The following is a 13,405-nucleotide window of genomic DNA, read 5'->3' as shown; positions in this document are numbered from 1 at the left end:
CCCCCGCCCCATCCCAGGAGCCCGCAAGGGGGGACCCACCGATGCAGAAGTCGGGGTTCTCTGACCAGGTGGAGTTCTCGAGGCAGGTGACCACGGGGGTCTTGCCCCTGGCTCTCGTGTACCCCGGGCGACACTTGTATCTCTGCGTGGCCCCCACGGCGTAGGACGGCTCCAGGGGCGTGACGGGCTCCGCGAAGACAAACCGCGGGGGCTGCGGGCAGTCACCTGCGGGATGATGGGGGGGAGGCTCACGTTAGCCCTTCCCACGTAGCCACAACCCCCTCCCCATGCCGACCAAGCCCCCTTTTCCCACACAGGACCATCCCCACAGAGCCCCATCTCCCCGCACACAGCCCCATCTCCCCGCACACAGCCCCATCTCCCCGCACACTGCCCCATCTCTCCCGCACACTGCCCCATCTCTCCCGCACACTGCCCCATCTCTCCCGCACACTGCCCCATCTCTCCCGCACACTGCCCCATCTCCCCGCACACAGCCCCATCTCCCCGCACACAGCCCCATCTCTTCCCCCACTGCCCCATCTCCCCGCACACAGCCCCATCTCTCCGCACACAGCCCCATCTCCCCGCACACAGCCCCATCTCTTCCCCCACTGCCCCATCTCTCCGCACACAGCCCCATCTCGCCGCACACAGCCCCATCTCCCCGCAGCCCCATCTCCCCGCACGCAGCCGCACTCACCCCAGGCGCCGGGCAGGGCCAGCAGCATCACGCAGAGCCAGCGCAGAGCCATGGCCGCTGCCGCTCCCAGTCCCGCTCCCGGTGTCGCTCCGCCACCGGTACTGGCTCCGCGCAGCGATGCGCAGCGCAAAGCGCGTCGTTTTCCGGGGCGGGCGCAGCCAGGCCAACCCCGTCACCGCTCAAGCTCGACGGGTTTTTTTTTTGCAGCTGTCAAGAGCAACGCAGGTTTTGCCTCCACCGAGCCCCACGGAGCTGCCTGGCAGCTTCTCCCGCGGCGATTCCCACGGCGCGGTGCCTTTCTCCTTTACCGGTACAAATTGATGCTGTTTGACAGATGATGAACAGCCAAACGCAGACGGCTGGCGCGGGGGTCGGGTCCCTCTTTCCCCGATGGCCTCTCCTGGCCGACTCCGGGGCCTTTGCCCCGGCCGGTGCCGCGGGAGGGGTTCACCGGGGTGGTAACCCAGCGCGCTCCCGCGTGACGCACCCCGCGCAGCGCTGTGAAGGCGTCGGAGCGTCGCCCGTGTGAGGGATCCTTGTTCCTGGTCGGCCCACCCCATCGCCCTCAGCTCAAGGAGGCTCGAGGCCACCCCAGGCTCTCCCCTGAGGAGCGCTGGGCCTGCTGCCCCACCCGCGTTGCACCACGTAGACATCACCTATGTCTTGTGTTTATTGCACCTCTCCCTCTGTGTCAGCTGGGTGAGGTTTAGGGCTTGGTGCAGGCACCGCTTGGCAACCTGGCACAGCCCCTGCTGCCTCCCACCCCATGGTGGAAGGGGTGATCAAAGGGGGACAGCAGCCAGGGCACGGGGCAGCTCAGGCGCTCGCATGGCCGTTGCCTCTCCCCCTCCTCAAACCAGTATCAGGATTGCACCCATCAGCACAAGCCCACGGAAATGGGCTGAGTCCCAGTTTGGTAACAAATACAGCAGCAGGCAATTGCGCGGCACCTTTCTGTTGACCTGCAGCACTGCCTGTCTCCTGACAACACCAATAAACTCAGTCTCTTGGCAAACACTAATAAATCAGAGACTCATAGAATAGTTTGTGTTGGAAGAAACATTAAAGCCCATCGAGTCCCACCCTCCTGCCCCAGGCAGGGACACCTTCCACTAGCCCAGGTTGCCCAAAGCCCCGTCCAACCTGGCCTTGAACCCTTCCAGGGAGGGGGCAGCCACAGCTTCTCTGGGCAACCTGTGCCAGGGCCTCACCCCCCTCACAGGGAAGAATTTCTTCCTTAAATGTCATCTAAATCTCCCCTCTGTCAGTTTAGAACTGTCATCCCCTCATCCTATCCCTCCCCCCCTGATCAAGAGTCCCTCCCCCCTTTCCTGTAGCCCCTTTCAGTCCTGGGAGGCCACTCTAAGGTCTCCCCGGAGCCTTCTCTTCTCCAGCTGAACCCCCCCAACTCTCTCAGCCTGTCAGCAGAAAAGCAATTTTTACAACTTCTGTACTATCACTGTTCATTTTGTCCCCATGTCAAAACAAAACGAGGAGTACAAGCCAGCGAACACCAAGCAGGGAGCAGCTAGTTTAACCCTCTGAACTCCTTGCTGGAGCTGCAGCCTGGCTTTTGGGTAGAGAATATGACCAGTGCAGGAACAGTCAGGGTGGGCGAGGGCAGGTTGTACCTGGAGAGGAGCACACACCTTCCCCCAGCCTCCTGGTGCTGCCAGGGAGGGGCCAGGTTCTGCTCCAGCAGTGGCACCTCACCCTCGTCATCGCAGTTCCCAGGAAAGGCCACTGCTACGGCCAACAGTGCAACACGACAGCAGCAATTATCTGAGCAGCAGCAATTATCCGAGCATCAGCAATTATCTGAGCACCTGATTACTTCCGGCAAAGAATGAGACTGCAAAATCCTTTAAAGTGCTCTATGAGAAGGTTTGAGTAGTAAACATGAAAAAAAATCAAGCCCCAAGCCAGGATAGCAGTATTGCTTGTTTTATATTCCTTATTTACAAAACAGTTTTACTACAAATACTGCAATTTGCGCACTCGTATCTGCACACTAGTAAAGGAATCTCAGTAGAAAAAGTAGTTTAAAAAATACAAATAAATCTTGCAAGATTGTGCAAAGAGGGTGTTTACTATGAAATTATTTTCCTAGTGGAAAGAAACGTTTATTGAATTTTTAAAGCCTCACTTTAAGAGCTGCAAAAATAGTTTTTTCCTACTAAAATAAACAAAAAAGTAGGCATTAAACCAACACGGAGCTGGCTTTGAAGTGTGTTTGGTTCTCCTGCTTCTTTACAAATAAATTCCTTTTTTGTGAAGTCAGACCCTTGACTTCAGGTTGCCTTATTGCACTCAGAACTTCATCCCTGACAACGCCAGGAGTCGGTGTAGCACCTCTCCCTTCTCTCCCACCAGCTTTGTGCCGCTAAGGGTGCTACAGCCGCCAGCGTTTATCCTGCAACAGGGAAACAAGCGGTTAATCAGGGCTGGTCGCTGCGTGCTGCAGCCCCCTGGCTCTGGCAGGAGGGACCTTCGCAGCTCTGTGGCACCTTGGTCCCAGCCACGGGGACCCGAAGGGTGTTTTTGGGTCCTTACTGTGGGGTACCTGGCAGAGGTGTGCGTGGCTGGGCGTCCCGCAGACGGCGCAGACGTGGCAGCCGGGGCTGTGGGGGGACGCGAGGTGGGCCGGGGTCCCCTCTGCGGCCAGTGGACACACGGGGCAGCTGGACACGTCGCTGTGGACGAGGAAGAGGTGCAGCTGGTCGGCGCAGGGCTGGCAGATGGGACCCCGCGGGCTGTGGAGAGAGCCAAGGGTGAGCCCCGACTGGCTCAGGTCAGAAACTGCTCCTCGCCAAGCCACACCACACAGGCTCCGGCACCACAAAACCTTTTTTCATTAACAAGTTCAAAGATAGTAACTTTCTAAACTCAAACGAGTAGTGATTTATGAATGCAGAACTGAAACCGCACCAGGGTTAGGGCTAACAGCAAGTGGAACAAGCACTTGCAGGAACAGCATGAAAGACACAATTGGTAAAAAGAAGTTCATACTCACAAAAGCTAAAGCAGGCAGATGCACACCTCAAACCATGTTTATTTTAACCACATATTTATTTGAATTTGCCTCTGCCGGTGACGACTCTGTTAAGGAAGCTTTGTGAGCCTGAGAGCGCACAAGGACTCGCATGGGCAAAATAACCTTTGCTCACCTCATCGCTGCTCTGCCCCAAACAAACTAACGACACCTCGAGGTGGAAAAAGCACTCGGCAGCTGGGTGAACAGAAGGCCCATGGGGCTCTTACAGCACTTTTTGCTGCTTACCAAACACAGAGCTCCATCACGGGCCAAATCAACACGAGGCCGAGCCAAGTGAGGACATCTGAGGAGCACAAGCTGATACTGAGACACCCAAATAAACAGCGTGAGCGTTGTCCAAATAAACCTCACACCAGTTTCCCCTCTCTTTGCTCGCAAGCACGCACCACACTTTTAACCTGACAGAGCTATAAGCAACGCAACCAACGTTTACACACATCCATCATTTTTTTAAGCTAAGCGGTTAACTCCTCTCAGTTTTGAGGCCACTCTGAGGCTGCTGAGAGGAGCCTCCTGCACCGGTGGTGGGACACTCACCCCTTGTCCTGCTGGTGGGGCCCCCCCGGCTGCCCCCCGGGTCGGCTCTCGCTCGGGTCACAGTGGACGCGCAGCCAGCTCTCACAGACGGGACAGACGTGGTCGTCGCTGTGGAGAAGCACCGTTGAGGATGTGCGTTGAGTCCCTCTAAGGAGACTCAAATCACTGTCAAGTTTGGCACCTCCAGCTTCCCTGGCACCGAGGAACCGTCCCAAGCAGGATGAAAACCTGGAATTAGCTCTATCGCAAACCTCCCTCGCTTTGCTAAGATGTACGAGATGTTTGTCTCTTCTGAAACACACTCCTTCATCAATCCATACTCTCCTTATAGCGAGACCTCCAGTTCCCAACCTCACCTCACCAAGCCTGCAAACACGATGACTCTCCAGCTGGGCGTTGCTCTCACAGAGCAGAGGGCAGCTCTGTGTCGGCTGAGTGCTGCGGGAAGCCCCTGGGCACGGCAGCGTATGGAGCAGCTGCTCGAGAGCAACACAAGTAGAGAAATAGGAGAAACACCAGCACGTGCTGAATGCCTTTTAAAAGCACAGAAAGAACAAGGCACAACAATTGCCCAGAGTTCCTTTGTTTTAGGGGAAAAAAGCAGTGATTAGTGTTTCAAAAGTAATTAAATGCTGTAATACTCAGCATAGGATCAAGACAGGAAAGAGGTGGGAATAAATAAGGAGGTGTAGAATACCCTTATTTTCTACTTGAATAAATACGGTTCTACCCTACTCTGAAATGATTTTTATTCAAGCCCACTGTGGCATCTGTGTATTTTAGGTGGAAGACAGACCTTGCGTGGCCCATGGGCTGCTCTGCCTCGCGCTGCTCCGGAAGAGCTTCTCCTGTGCCGTCACCCCTCAGCTCATCGGCAGCGTTGGCAGGAGAGCTGGGCGCAGAGAAAGGGAGAGAAGATGACCTGAATCCACCCGAAGGCATGGCTTTCCGAGAATGACTACTGCCCTGTGGAATCACTTTATTCTAAATAGCAAATACTTTCTGCTCCTAAAACTGGACTTAAAGGAATCCAAACTACAAAACCTGCTCTAGCCGTGTGTAGATGCTTTCACCCCCCTCGAAAAGCACCATTTTGCTTTCCATGGACCAGCACAAGGGGAGCAGGAGCAAGCGCCCAGTCGGCCACGGTACCTCTCGCCGCCGCTGATGCTGGGGACCGAGTAGGAGCCCGGTGAGCCGGGCTGGGTGCCCAGCCAGTCCTCGCAGGTGGCACAGTCGCGGCGCGCAGGCTCGGCGCGGGGGGCCAGGGAGGTGTGCAGCCGCTCCTCGCAGGTGGGACACACGTGGCAGCTCATCGTGTGGCTGTGGAGGAGAAAGATGGGGGGAATCCCCCCTGTGAGCCCCGAGAGCAGCCGGCGAACACCAAACCCTCCCGTGAAGCAGCCGCTGCCTCTTCGGCGAGCGGCGTGTTCATCGCAGAGTTGTTGGCATTTTAGAGTCAAAAACTGCATAAAGATGTGCCATACTGGTGTGGTCAGGCACAGCAAGGTTTGTAGCTAGAAATAACACCCGTGAGATCTGTGGGTATAGTCAGAAGAGTGGCACAAGCTTTTGGGCAGATGAACAGCAAACCTACCAAAAATGGGAACGCCACAGCATGGGCTGCTTCTTGTCATCCATTATCTTTGGGTGTATCAGCGAAGCTTTTCCCTTCATCTCATGCTTTTGTAAATCTACATTGTAAGAGCTGAGGGGACAGAAGGGAGAAAATTCATAGAATAGAAAGCAACTTAGCAACATGGAAAGATAGTACTAACCATGCAAATATATACTGAAGGTCATTACTATCACTCAGAGGTTAAAAGCAAATACCCAGTTGTCCTTAGGGAGAGTTATGATTTACAAGGGGCAGCTTAGACTCACTTACTGTTTTTTGCTGTCTTTGCATCTCATGATGATCCCAGCTAGAATTCCAAGGGCTACTGGGACAACTAACAAACAAAGAAAAAAAAACCAAACAAAAAATAAACAACAAATTTGGTATGTAATTCAAGTGAAAGACTGCAGTTTGGTAAAAGACTGGCAGCAAAATTCTCTCCTCTGAGGCTGCCTGTCACTGCCCAGAGGCTCCTCCCAGTCAAAATAATGCAAAACCCCTCGTGTCTCTAAACGCAGAAACCACTGCCAAGTGTGGTGCCATGATGAACTTGTTAAGGGTCTGATCCTCAGTTAGTGTTTTACAGACAGCCTCCTGTTTTCTTTGTATTTTAATCACACTCACCATTTTTAGTACTTGCTCTCTTTTGCAACAAGGATGTTCCAAGCTTCACTAATCTCCTATCTTTCAATGTCTGCCAAGGCCTTTTAAAACAACTTTATAAATTAAAGAGCGACAGAATGTGCAGTTTTTGGTTGGCTTCTTTGGCCTCTTTCATTTCATCCTCAGTTGATGTAATGTTTTGTACTCAGACACAGACAATCCAGCAAGGCTGCTGCGTTACCCACAGCAGAGAAACCCCTGAATCCTGACCAGAGACACTCAGCACTAGGGGTAGTGAAATGAATAAACCAAAACCACCGACTTTGGGTATTTAACAGCAAATAACAGCTTTGGGCTAGGGAAGTATATTTTCAATTTTAAACTACTTACCAATGCAACAAGGGATGAGGATACTCGCTAGAGAAGAAAATAATGAAATTGATGTTAAAAAAATGAAGCAAACAATGCTGATGATAACCGGGAAGTTTCTTAATCTATGCCCACAGAACAATATTATTCAAACCCAGATAACCACAGCGGTGCTGAGAAGACAAAATGCTATGAAACAATGTCATTAACTACTGCACACATCATTATGCTCTTCCTGAGTCCCTCACCCCTCCTCTCTCCACTGATGGAGCTGAGGTCTATAGCTCCAGGCTACCTCCACCCTCAGCAACGTCCAAATACAGCCAAAATAACATTTCTACTGAGATGCTCGGCTGCACGGAGGTTCAGGCATCAAAAATCCACCCTGTCTCGTGGCAGCTAAGGACTCACTCAGCTGGGAGCAGAGAGAAAAGGGGATTAGACCAGGGAACAAGCCTGTGCAACCCCCTTAGAAACTGGAAGATGGACCCACCAAAGGAAATAAAAAAGGCACAGTGAGAGCAGAAAACCAACAGCATGTGGAGTCACAGGCCCCCAGTGTGGGTGCAATTACAGCAATTACAAGGGCTGAGGCAGAGAGCCTCAGCTGAACTCTTACCTAGCCAGTAAGGATTCTCTGCTATCTTCTCTTCTGAGGGTTTAGTTTGGTTTGTCGCTGCTGTAGTGCTAACTACAGAGAAAAAAAAATAAAGGAAAACCACTCAATCAATATATTTTATATAATTCTCCATTTATACGTATACTTCAGCAAGGAGAAAATGTCGCATGGGCAGGTGACTTGTGCCTCTGCGCCTATGACAGTGAGAGCTGTGCCAGAGTCACACAGGGACCTCTCGGTGACAACAGGAGCCTTACGGACAGCGGGGAGTCCGCTGTCCCGCCTGGCTTTATTGCCCGGCTGTTGTTGGACATTAGCTATAAATCCATTCCGAGGTTTAGTCCATCAGCTTTGCACTTACTGATACTCTCCACACATTGTTTATGAAAATTCTGCCTGTTCCTCTTGAAGGGAAAAATGAAAAATGATTGTGCTCACAGTGTTCTTCAGCAGAGCCTGGCACCCCCAGGGCACAGACTCACCGACCACCGCTGCTGGGAGCAGATGCTGCTCCCCTGGAAACAAACCCCACGGGAATGTCTGTCCAGGGTGGGGTCCTTCCCTTTCTGAGAGCAGGGAATTAGGATGAATTAACTGCACAGCAAGAAAAACTACTGGGGAACAGGATGATTACCCAGCAGTGCTCACCCCTGCATTCGGGAGGAGACCCGCTCCAGATGCCATCGACCCCGTTCTCCGTTGTACAACGAAGAGTTTCATTTCCCACCAGCTGGAGCCCGGGGTCACACGTGTACATCACAACCGAGTCGTACATGAACTCCGTACCGTTGTCATTGCGCTTCCCGTTGGGAACAGCTGGAGGTGGAGGACAAGAAAGAGCTGGGGGAGAAAAGGAAAGGAATTCAGGAGATGACCCGTAGGATGCTCTTCTCCACGATGGGAAGAGAGGAAAACCCAAGGGCCACTGCACACGGGCTGGCATGGCACCAGTCGCAGCAGCAGGGGCTGAAATGGGAGCACTGGCCACCCTCTCGCATGCAGCTCCTTTTAGGTGCCCCCCAGCCTGCTGTCCCGCGCACACAGGGGTGGTGGCAGCCTGTGGGGACATCAAAGCCACTGCATTGTCCATTAATGTCTGTCTTTCACATGAAGAATCATACAGTTATGGAATGGTCTGGGTTGGAAGGAACCTTAAAGATCATCAAGTTCCACCCCCTGCCCCAGGCAGGGACACCTTCCACTAGCCCAGGTTGCCCAAAGCCCCGTCCAACCTGGCCTTGAACCCTTCCAGGGAGGGGGCAGCCACAGCTTCTCTGGGCAACCTGTGCCAGGGCCTCACCACCCTCACAGGGAAGAATTTCTTCCTTAGATCTCATCTAAATCTCCCCTCTTTCAGTTTAAAACCGTTCCCCCTTGTCCTATCCCTACCCCCTTGATCAAGAGTCCCTCCCCCCTTTCCTGTAGCCCCTTTCAGTCCTGGGAGGCCGCTCTAAGGTCTCCCCAGAGCCTTCTCTTCTCCAGCTGAACCCCCCAACTCTCTCAGCCTGTCCTCACAGGGGGGTGCTCCAGCCCCCTGAGCATCTTTGTGGCCTCCTCTGGCCCCGCTCGAGCAGGTCTGTGTCCTTCTGCTGTTGGTGCCCCCAGAGCTGGACCCAGCACTGCAGGAGGGTCTCAGGAGAGTGGAGCAGAGGGGGAGAATCCCCCCCTCGCCCTGCTGCCCACACCGCTCTGGATGCAGCCCAGCACACAGTTGGAAGGCCCCAGCAATGCTACTGGCTAGTCCCTGTTTTCATCACACCAGCTGTCTCCCTTCCGGAGATAATTACCTGACTTCATTTAGTAAAATCAACACACAATTCAGTATTTCTGAGTTGGAATATTTGGTATTTCCAGTCACACGCTGGACAACTTCACCTACCCCAGCAAGCTGGAATTTGACCCCAGGCAACATCATTTCCCCTTAGGAAACACCAGATGAGAGGTGACGCTCCCTTTAACGTGTACCTGCAGGGGGAAAAGGCACATCAACACATGGGTTTGTGGTCACCAACCAAGAACATGTCACCTCAGAGAGGTGCTGAGGACTCGACAGACACAGCCCCTTGTCCTGGCTCACACACCAGTGACTCTGGCCAGGCGACTGGGATGCAATGGGCAGCTGGCTTCACACTCACCCATGGTTACAAACTACCTTTGCTTTTGCACCAAAGAGATGATCAGTTGTATCAACTCGGCCATGTTCTGGATTTACTGGAATACCACAAGATTTCTCTAAAAAAGAATAGGATTATCCTTAGAACACTACAAGGGTGGGGGAAAAACCCACAGACATACTTTTCATGACAGTATGGTGTTGTCAAACCAGGCGCCTGGTGGTATTTCATGCTAAACATCATTAAAAAAGGCAATCCAAAAATACAATTCAGGCGTGGCCCTCAGAGCACGGCGCTGTGGACGCTGGGGAAAACGAAACAAGATGGAGACACTCACTCTGACAGAGCTCGGGAACTGCTGACCATGTTAAATTGTCAAGACAAGTGCTGGTGGGGAGCTGGTCGGTGGTATTCTCATAGCCTGGGCGACAAATATACCTCACCGTGATGCCAACAGGATAAAAACTCTGCGTTTCATCTTCTTGTGATATTTTAGCGAAACGCACACGTGGCGGGCTGGGGCAGCTACCTAGTGACAATGCAAACAACCAAAGTGTACGGTTACAAAGCAAATATAACCACATTTTGCATTCGGCTATGTATAAACATAAATCCAAGTGACAACACCCAAGCCTCCTTAAGAATATGGATACCACAAATACTTTTAAGAAGCCGATTGGTAATTTGTGTAATTCAAAAATATTCCTAGATGACTATTTAATGGGAAAAGATTTTAAATGTTAAAATTTTCCCCCTTTCAGTCGTTCAGGAGCGCAGTGCTCACCTCCCTTGGCAATCCCACCGATGGAGCATTTGAGGGGGGGAAGTGCAGCCAGTTTGCACTGCGGAGGTTTGCAACCCCCCAGCGCCAACCCCCGCCTTGGCTAACTCTCTCATCAGCTGTCAGCGGTGCGGGCGCTGCCCCCCCGTAGCGCTTCCCCCCTTTCCTGTGCTTCCCCAAGCTGTTGATCCATTTTTATTAACATGCAAGAGCCAGCACACGGCTCCAACGGACTCAGCAGAGTTAGGAAACAGGGGCAGTAAGAAATCCTCCGATCACCAACTCGGCCGTGTGTCACTTCGGATGAGGAAACCCTCGTAGCAGCGATTGCTAAAGCGGGAGACGTTTTCACAAGCAGCGCGTGTCTCTGAGCAACTCGTTGTGGAGAAAATGAAATACTCACGAACACAGAACTGCTGGAGGTTGGACCACTGGGAGTTTGCGAGGCACTGGATGGTGTCTGGCAGCAAAGGGCGTTTCACGTACCCTGCCAGGCACCTGTACGTCACTTTGGAGCCCACCGTGAAGCTCCCCCCGTGTTTCGCATCCTCCGGGGGCTCTGCGTGGCTTATGTTTGGCAGCGGCCCGCAGTCCCCTGCAGCAACATAAAACCGGGTTTAGTGAGGCTTCTCCTAAAGCTCCCGGGGCAGGGCAGAGCGGGGATGCACGCGTGGGGCCCACAGGAGCGCACGGCACACGCACCCCCGACACGCAGACGGCGGAGCAGAGGAGGTGTGAGGCACATGGCGCACGCACACGGGGTGCACACAAGGAGCACCCACCCCACGGAGAACACCCCCACGCACACGGAGTACACCCACCCCACGGAGAACACACACGGAGCACACACACAAGGAGCACCCACCCCACGGAGAACACGCACACGCCCAGGGGGCCGGGGCTCCCCGTCCCCACCCCTCCGCCCGCCCCCCCTTCCCTCCGTGGGCTCACCCCACGCCGCGGGCGGCAGCAGCAGCGCCGGCAGCAGCGCGGGCAGGAACGGGCAGCAGCGCCCGGAGCCCATCGCCGGCAGCGGAGCGGGCAGCGGAGGAGCCGGCAGCGGGGAGCGGGGCCACTCCCGGGGCCGCGGGGGGGGCCGTTGCTCAAGAGCACGCGTGGGTGCTGCTGCCAGGCGCGGGCAGCGCGGGGAGGCGGCTGCAGGCAGCACCCTCAGCTGGGGAACGACCTGCAGCCAAAAGCCAAGAGCCGCTCCCACGGGCTGAGCCCCTCCCCGGCCCCCCCTCCCCGCGCTCTCAGCTCTGGGAAATTTTCTGCTGAAGGTCCCACCCGCGGCTGGGGGCGGGAGTGGGGCCGGAGCCGGGGGGGTTTGCTCATGTCTGCGCCGAGAGCCAGCCGGGCGCGCAGCCCCCTTCACATCTGCCCTCCACGCCTTCCAGTAAAGACACCCCTCTCTCAAAGCTATCGAGTCCCAAAGGAAAAATAAATTAAAAAATACCCCAAAAACCCCAAAAAGGGGAGCACGTGGGGCTTGCCCGCTGCGACAGTGAACCCCACAGCGCACCCCAAAGCCGGGGGGGCGGAGAAGGTCCCGTTTGTCCCCCAGCACTGGCTCTGCTGCAGCTCCCTCGGTGCCTCCTGCCCCCCAAGACAGCGGCTGCCCCAGGGACCCCAGAGCAGCTCGGGGACACCAGCCCCCCCTAAACCATCTTCAAACATCACCAGAGGAACAGACCTCCATAAAAGAGAGGCTTTCTGCAAGAAGAGAGCAGAGAAGTGGGGTTTTCCTCCAGCCCAAGGGGTGCGCAGGAGGCCAGAGGGCTGTGAATCAGCCCCCTTCCAGACTGCTCATTGAGCTGCTTCTATTAACGCCTATGCACAAAACGAGGCAGCGGCGTGTAAGGAACTGAAGGAATTAACGCTTTAAACATTCATCAACACAGAAAACCGCAAGGACAAGCTGTGGCCTTTGCGATTAGTCTAAGGAACATCGCCCAAGGAAGCGGGAGTGTATCGAAGGCTGCACCTCCTGCTCTCTTGCAGTTGTATCGCCAAACTCCTCAGATAAACCTCAAAGGAAGAAGCGTGGACTGAGTGAAACCGAGTGTTTTCTTATCAAGCACAAGGCCTGCTAATCACTGGCTCCATTGTGGAAGCCCGAAGAGGTGACACGGCCTGATAAGAGGGGAGCATTTCTGCCCCAGAAGCCGGATGACTGCTCAAGAAGCAGGAAGTCAGCAAAAATTTGTGGGAACTGGGGTAGAAGTAAAGGCAGCATGGCGAGCACAACCACCGACTCAATTGGACAGGGGGGTTGGTGCACCTCACCCCCCTCGATACATGTGCAGAACCCCTGCTCCATCTTTTTCCTCATCTCTCATGGAAATGAGTTTGTGGAATACCTGCGTCTCCTCACCCAGCATGCCAGCCAGCTGACGAGATGAACTGAAAAGGCGACAGAAAACTTTGCTGCATGGGCACCCACCACCCAAGATTACCGGACCCGAGACAACGCTGGATCCAGGGGTGGTGACTGGATTTCTTTGACTCTCTTTCTCTCCTTTCTTTTTCTTTTCTTTCCTTTCTTTTCTTTCTTATAGATTTATGAGACCACATTGCTAATTATCTTTTTCCAAGTTTAAGTTGTTTCTACCTCAAGTAAAACATCTTAACCGGTTGTTTCACCTTAATTTATCCTGAGGGATCGTTTCACCTTAATTTAACCCAAGAGGATCACAGAACCTTTACGACTCCCTGGGCTCCCAGTCCAGGCTGTAACATGGGGGGTACCGGCGTTTCCACTGTAACTCTCCCAGTTAGACACAAAACTCTTTGAAGGCGACGCTGCGCTGCCTGCAGAGGCTCAGGGATGTCCTCGGGCCCGGCCAGGCTCGGGAGCAGTTTGCCTCGGCTCCGTGCCCGCATGGGAAAGCGGAGCTGCTCTGGGATCCCTGTCCGCAGCCTTGCGGGAAGAGCCAAAGGAAAGGTTGTGCCTGCTCTGGCTGCTCCATCCCACTCTGCTGAACAGCGCTGCCAGTAAGGGGCTCA

General features: G+C 54.2%; 1 protein-coding gene across 1 annotated transcript in view; it reads right to left on the bottom strand.

Moving 5' to 3' along the window:
• CR1 (complement C3b/C4b receptor 1 (Knops blood group)) overlaps positions 1 to 13,405 on the bottom strand; it is a 99,538-nt gene that overhangs the window by 60,404 nt on the left and 25,729 nt on the right. The window contains 21 exon segments of the mRNA XM_074850317.1: positions 40 to 225; positions 704 to 861; positions 1,012 to 1,245; positions 2,353 to 2,449; positions 3,100 to 3,116; positions 3,211 to 3,456; positions 4,296 to 4,403; positions 5,092 to 5,187; positions 5,448 to 5,618; positions 5,893 to 6,003; positions 6,184 to 6,247; positions 6,907 to 6,933; positions 7,505 to 7,576; positions 8,153 to 8,344; positions 9,384 to 9,469; positions 9,640 to 9,736; positions 9,956 to 10,147; positions 10,803 to 10,994; positions 11,351 to 12,066; positions 12,686 to 12,789; positions 13,148 to 13,319. Coding sequence (XP_074706418.1) covers positions 40 to 225; positions 704 to 861; positions 1,012 to 1,245; positions 2,353 to 2,449; positions 3,100 to 3,116; positions 3,211 to 3,456; positions 4,296 to 4,403; positions 5,092 to 5,187; positions 5,448 to 5,618; positions 5,893 to 6,003; positions 6,184 to 6,247; positions 6,907 to 6,933; positions 7,505 to 7,576; positions 8,153 to 8,344; positions 9,384 to 9,469; positions 9,640 to 9,736; positions 9,956 to 10,147; positions 10,803 to 10,994; positions 11,351 to 12,066; positions 12,686 to 12,789; positions 13,148 to 13,319 — 3,338 coding nt within the window.

The sequence above is a fragment of the Strix aluco genome, chromosome 25, assembly GCF_031877795.1.
Source record: "Strix aluco isolate bStrAlu1 chromosome 25, bStrAlu1.hap1, whole genome shotgun sequence".
In the NCBI taxonomy this organism is placed as follows: Eukaryota; Metazoa; Chordata; class Aves; order Strigiformes; family Strigidae; genus Strix; species Strix aluco.
Note: the sequence above shows the minus strand (reverse complement) of the source record. Positions and strands in the feature narration are given on the sequence as shown.